This window comes from Chrysemys picta, chromosome 7 (assembly GCF_011386835.1).
Source record: "Chrysemys picta bellii isolate R12L10 chromosome 7, ASM1138683v2, whole genome shotgun sequence".
NCBI lineage: Eukaryota > Metazoa > Chordata > Testudines > Emydidae > Chrysemys > Chrysemys picta.
The window spans coordinates 81,930,777-81,937,532 of NC_088797.1; the positions used below are offsets into that span (position 1 = coordinate 81,930,777).

The window sequence follows — 6,756 nt, forward strand, 5'->3', positions numbered from 1 at the left end:
CTTTTGCTTTATCATTATATTTACAATAAATGTGGCATCTTTGCCTTATCCCTCTTAATAAGATCCTGCTGGTTTTTATTCTATTGGTATAACAAGATGGGATATTTTCTTCATTGGCTGGTTATAGTAATTTTTACTATTACACAGGTTGACTTACCTGCTGGACTTATATTAATTACATTAATAGACTGATTTCCCCTTCCCCCCCAAACAAAACAAAACAAAAACATTGTCAGGCTCTCCCAAGTGATGGATTGACATTTTAAAAAAGTATTTGTATACATTTCATTTGAAAAAGAATAATAAAGCTTGGATGATATCTGAGAATAGAATTGCTTGTTAAGGGCTCGTTCTAATCATATCACGTTTTGAAATTACACATCCTCTTTTTTCCCCCTTTGGAACAGAAATGCTGGCTTGGGTGTCTGTTCAATGACTTGCAGATTTGGTGGTGTTTTGGCTCCATTTGTGCCATCCATGGTAAGTAAACTTTTTATTTTATTCATGTTAATTACTGACACTTCCCCCCCCAAGACTTCTAGTTTATTGGAATAATCTCAGAATTGCTTTCATGATTCTGACATGGCAGGTAGATCTTTTTTCAAGGAATACTTATATATACCTCTGCAAATGTATATTTAAGCTCTGTTTAATTATATTGATATAGTCAAATTCCAGATTTAACTAATGAGAGAGGGTGTTTTGGTTGTTGTGTGTTTTGGGTTTTTTTTTTTGTATTTACAAAATAGAATATCTTTTTATAAAACGTCATTCCTTTGAGAAAGAAGCAAATTAACATTTTATCTTTTACATTAAGTGAGTTACCTAGTATTTATCTGCTGCTGCTGTCTTTGTAAACAAATTTTGTATTGATACCTAGTTTAGTACCTGAATGCTTTTTGGCTTGCAAACATTCATAATGGAGATTTTGATATGAATAATTGTTTGTATAGTGAGTTTTTGATCCATTCTTTTCATAATGTATATCTAAATAATTACCATTGTTGTTAATAGATATTACATACATGAATGCTGTGAAGAATAGACCTTTTGATATAACTTGTTTTTGTGTATAATTAATTGAAATATATATATATATATATATATATATATATATATATATATATGAAACATGAACAAATAATGCTGCAATATTTTTAGAAATATCCTGGGGCATGAATTAATTTGGGGTTTTTATCACTGATTTTTAATTTCAGAAAACTCTTAACCCATCTGTGCCATTCATGGTGTTTGGAATCAGTGGAGTATCAGCCGGATTCTTGACTCTTCTTCTTCCGGAAACTCTTAATAAACCAATTGCAGAGAGCATTGAAGACCTTCAGGGTCCTGTATACCAAATACTTAAAAACAAAAAGGCAGAGTAAAAAAACTTATTTTAATCTAGCTTTTTATTAAAGCAGTTTCCATACATCTTACGCAAGTCACACTGTAGCACACATTTCTAAGTTATTCAACTTGGACGTTAATCTTAAATTTCTGTTTTTTCTTTATTCGTAACATCCTTGCTCTGTATTTGTTAAATAGAGTTTTACAATTGTTTGTATGTCAAAGAAGAAAGCTTTAAAATAATTTTTTTGCACTCATTTTCACCTGTGTATATGATACAGCACATAAGCCACAGTGCATTTTTGTTATTGTTGAACGTAATTTAAAAAAACAACCTGAAATAGTCACAGGTGATACTGTAGATAACATAACTTGTACTTCTGCAGTAAGGCAATTAAGTCACTCTTATGTATTGCATTGTACCCTTTCTATTTATGTCAAGTCCCTTACTAGAATATAACATTTAAGAAAACAGTGCATGATATTTGAGGAGAGTGTTTAATCCCTTATTTATTTCTCCTCCATTGTTAGAAGTATTTGGAACACTTTCCTCTAGTAGATGAATGCCTAATAAAACTTTTGAAACTGAAAAGTAATTTAGTTTTGTCTGATTAATGGTCAACAATGGTAGTTTCAAAAATACAACCAGGACAATTTGAAAAGATATACTGTAGCTTTAGTTTTTAGCTGAAATCTATTACTACAATTAACAGTACAGTGACTTCATGCAAATTGCTGGAATTTGCATAAAGTCTCTTCAAAGGATGCAGCAAGCATCAGTCTATCACTGTTATACTGTAGAAACTACAATTTTTCCCCCTCCAATCCTGTATGGTGACACAAACTTTACTGTGAAGACTCAAAATTTAATTATCTCATGATATAGAATGTGTAACACATTCAAAGATTTTGCATATGTCGTCTTACTCACATGAATATGAATAGTAGGATATCTAATGACAACAACAAAGGTTATCCTATGAAGTCAACACAGGTAGCTTGGAAACAAAAGAATACTAAGTGTCCTTAACACACTAACAAATTAATGAGTTTTGTTAGTTATGTTAATTATTGTACTAAAGAATTAATGAGTTTTAAAAAATTAAAAGTCCATATATACTTAATGTAGTTTAATATTTGGTAGTACTGATTTCAGTTGAAATGAAAAGAAATTGAAACACAGTCTCTTAAACACATATTTGTGCAGTTTGTTTTTTTAATTTCACTTCATTTTTGAATTTTGATCAACTGAATGAATGCTGATTTTCACCCTTTGACATTAATTTGTGAACATTAGCAAAAATAAGATACTTTAAATAGTTTTAATAATTTATATTTCATCTGTTTAACAGGTAAACCAATTAGAAGAAAACACTTAAAATTTCAAAAAACATCTTTCTGGTGAAAAGTCAAGCATCTTTTGGTAAAGTGCTTTCATAGTGGAGGTGTGGAGCCACTGAGAAACCAGAATGGAAATGTCAAGGGGCATAAAGTATAATGCCACTTCCAGTATGTTGAACAGTTTATTTTTATATGGAGCGCAACTGAGAAAATGGAAAAAGTTTGCCAAAATGAAAAAAGTTTGCCAAGAGAGATGGCAAATCCTTGCATTAATTTAATGACTTAATTAACCACACTCTGGACACAGAAGATACAGGTTTTAATTAAAAAAAAAAAAAGTAATATTCCATTATTTTATTTTGTAAGATGTAACTGCTAGCTGTGAATTGAAATATAATGATGAAATTGAGGTAGTATGTTATAAGTGTTTTTTAAAAGATATTTTCTGATTGGAAGGTTGCAGGGCAGCCTACTATATTCAGGTATTTTGTAATTGTTAGAAATAATTATATCCTGTGTATGCTAATGTACTCAACAGATTTTTTTTTCTTTTTTCATTTTCTTTAAACTACTGTATAACTCATAATACAAAAAGACCAAAGATTTGTATAGATTATTGCCTTAACAGTAACATTAATAATGTGAGAAACTCAATCAAATTGATCAGGAAATTTCAAAGGGAAGTAAATTAACTTTAATGTCGGATACAGTAGATTTTTTTATAAGACCCAGTTGAACAACAAAGAAATTTAACATGAAAAATTGCAACATTGGAAAGAATAATATGAGGTCTTTGCAGACAAGAGATATATTTAAAAGAGGGAGTAAATTAGTACTGAACATTTATTGAAATATTAATTCAAAAAATGCAATTAACCAGTAGCTAAGTGCTAGCTATAATTGCAGAACTAGAAAAAAATTATCAAAAATGTATCAAATACGATATATATTCAAAAAAGTTATATTCAATTAGAATTGGAAATATCTGCAATAGAAAAATAAGTTCAGTAGATTTCACTTACCAATTAAAATATTTATTTTTGAGTAGGGATATCATAGTTGTTATGATTGGTTTGCCAAAACAGTATTTTAATTAAATTTAAAAAATTATAAATATCAAATTAGTGTTTCTTTTACATGTAAATTTGTCATGCTCTTATAAGGATATTTCCTATCATTTGGACTTTAGTCCTTTTATTAAATGCATCTGGTAGGAAAAGCTTAAGGAAAAGCCACTGCATTTTGACATAATTTTCATATTTAAACTATGAGCCTGCAAGTTATAACACATGGGTAGACTGCTCTTCCCCTGTGGAACCCCAGTGAAGTCTGTAGGGGGTACAACAGTCCATCTGTATGTTATAAATGGCATGATTGAATCCTTAATTTGTATAAAATTATTTAAAATCACAAAATACAGTTTGCAGAGAAAGTTATGATTTTAGATTGCATAAAACGTCTGTATATGTGCATTTAAGTTCTGTGCCAAAGTTCAAAATAACACAAAACACACAATTCTTATTTTCTTATATATATTTAGTTGCCTTATATTCCATTTTTGTGGGCTTTAGAACTCAGCAGGTGAAAGTGTTCCTGAATACCTTCTGGTAGTCTCTTACCTTCCTTTAATGTTCATAACCACAACAACTGAGGATCCCTCTTCAAAGGATAATTACATCATCAAGGAAATGGTAAAGAGGAGTTCACGTTTCTATCAATTTAGAACTTTTTATTATGAAAAGCTCTGTTGATTCTTATTTTTTTTGGTAATAAAAATTGAATCTTAAAATGTATCGTTTTCTTAGAAGCAGAAGTAACACATTGAGAGAGGCTCTCCATAAATACATCAATCTATGGTGAATGTCTCATGTCCCCCTTCTGCCAGATGTTTAATGTATCAGCCTCAATAATGAATTTTCCACATCCTTTTATTCCAGTTCTTGTAGAAAACCGGTAATAAAAATAAATTGTATTTAAAATGTGCTTATATCTTCCAATTTTTTTAAAATTTGGAATGTATCCTGCTCAGCATTTATTAAGATTTTTGTACATGTGACAGTTTGTAAAAGTCTATTCCTGGGGAATTCTGTGCCAAAAAAATAAAAATTCTGTGCACAATATTTTATAATTCTGCTTATTTTATTCATCAAAATTAACACAATGTAATCCTGACATTTGCAATTATTTTGGTAATTTATTTGCAACAATCAGCAAGTATCTCTGTAATAATACAGACCACAAAAAAGATTCATCCTCTGACTCTGCATCTCTTTGGAGTCACATTTTGCAGCTGCAATCCCTTCCGTGAATTTAGGCCTCTTTTGGCAGGAATTTCTGCTTCTTTCATTCCCATCACAAACCCAGAACAGAGGGAAATATGGGGGCCAAAGTTTGAATAGATATGCATGCATACATGCTCTGACGGCTTGGACCACCCTTTTTGGGGTGCCACCGGATGTGTTGGGTTCCCACTGAGCCTGCCAGTCCTACCAGCTTGGGTTTCCCTTGCACTGGATTGCGGTGCCAGGCTCTCAATCTTCTTTCCAGCAGAGGTAAGACCACACCCAGCTGCAGATACAGACTGAAATCAGCTCTGTGTAGGAGGATTCAGCTAGGGGAATGGCCAACACTCCGGTGCGCACACACCATCTGGAGTGTAAACCCCAAGATAATATTGTCTTGCACTGTATAGTGAGATCTGTACAATGCAAACTCATAAAAATCGCCCTCTCTCTCAATGTGGAGGGAGTTATGCACAGCTTTTTGCCTTCCTTCCCTTCCTCCCCCCCCGCCCCGATATGAATTGCACAGGCCGGGTTTTGGAATAAACAAGAAATAAGTTTATTTACTAAAAAAGGTAAATTTTAAGTGATTATAAGTGAGAGCAAACAGAACAAAGCAGATTACTGAGCAAATAAAACAAAACACGCAACCTAAGCTTAATTCACTAAAGAAACAGGTTACAAAATGTAATTTCTCACCCTAAATGTTGTTTTTAGCAGATTGCAGAGTTTTTGCAGCTTAAATTTCCAGTTATTTCTCTTTATAGACTAGACCCCTGTCTTAGCCTGGACTCAGCCCTTGCCTTTCCGCAGCTTAGTTCCTTTGTCTCTTCAGGTGCTTTCAGCAGTCTTCCTTCTTGGGCAGGGAGCCAATGGAGAAGAGCCCTGATTGACTTATTTCCCAGTCTTAAATAGAATTTATACAAGGCAGTAGTGCTTTGTTTCCAGTGGAAAAATACCAGCAGTGTCCAAGGTGGTACTCTGTACCAGGTGACATCATCAGATAACCCTGCAGTGTCAAAGCAACATCCCAAGAAGGTGGGAGAACTTCAAAGTTCTATTGTCCTTCTTAAACGACTCATTCAGGCTGATTGCCTACTGTCTGGTTGGCGTTCCCCCAAGTACACACACAGTTGTAATTGTTACACAGTCAATATTCCTAACTCCAGATACAGAAATGATATAGGCATACAAATTGGATAACCACATTTAGTAGATCATAGCCTTTTCAATGATACCTCATATGACCCATCTTGCATACAAATATTCATTATGCCATATTTCTATCATAATATTTCTATGAAGAATATGGAGTGTAACATCACACACACATCATGTAATCTCTCTTTACATCCTTTCCCTTTGATGTTTGTATCCTTGCATTTAACGGTGTTAGGTTTAACACCTTGTTACAGTAGATGCTTCACCACCTTGCTGTTTTTTTCCCCATGGCTAGATGAAAAGGCAGTTTATTTTAATATTTGCTGTTTTTCATTTTGGGTATTTCAATAGAGGGATTGTCTGCAGCTTTGTCATTATTTTCTACTGGATTAGCACAATTACTGCTTCGGGAGCTTAAAGCTCCTAAAGGAACCCAACTGTCAAATAACTGCTTTTCTCAATAGATCTCCTTTCAAAGCTTTCAAAGCTTTCAAATGTTTGGCCTTAGGGAGTTAGAGCACCTTAATTTAGAGCAACTGTTTTTTCTGTTGTTTTTAAGAGGAGAAGAAAGCTTGTTTGGGAATGTCCTGATATATTTTTTACTCATTGTATAACTGTTCTCCAT

General features: G+C 32.8%; 1 protein-coding gene across 4 annotated transcripts in view; it reads left to right on the forward strand.

Annotated features, from left to right (window-relative positions):
- The window catches only part of LOC101932696 (solute carrier family 22 member 15-like), a 58,525-nt gene extending 53,717 nt beyond the window's left edge, over positions 1-4,808 (forward strand). For 3 of the 4 annotated variants that reach the window (XM_065551894.1, XM_065551896.1, XM_065551895.1), the window contains 3 exons: positions 408-480; positions 1,218-1,376; positions 2,700-4,808. In XM_065551894.1, coding sequence (XP_065407966.1) covers positions 408-480; positions 1,218-1,376; positions 2,700-2,726 — 259 coding nt within the window. In that variant the 3' untranslated portion in view covers positions 2,727-4,808. Of the gene's footprint in view, positions 1-407; positions 481-1,217; positions 1,382-2,699 lie in introns of all 4 variants that reach the window. The other variant, XM_005294325.5, reaches the window with a different exon arrangement.
- Positions 4,809-6,756: the final 1,948 nt, after the last annotated feature.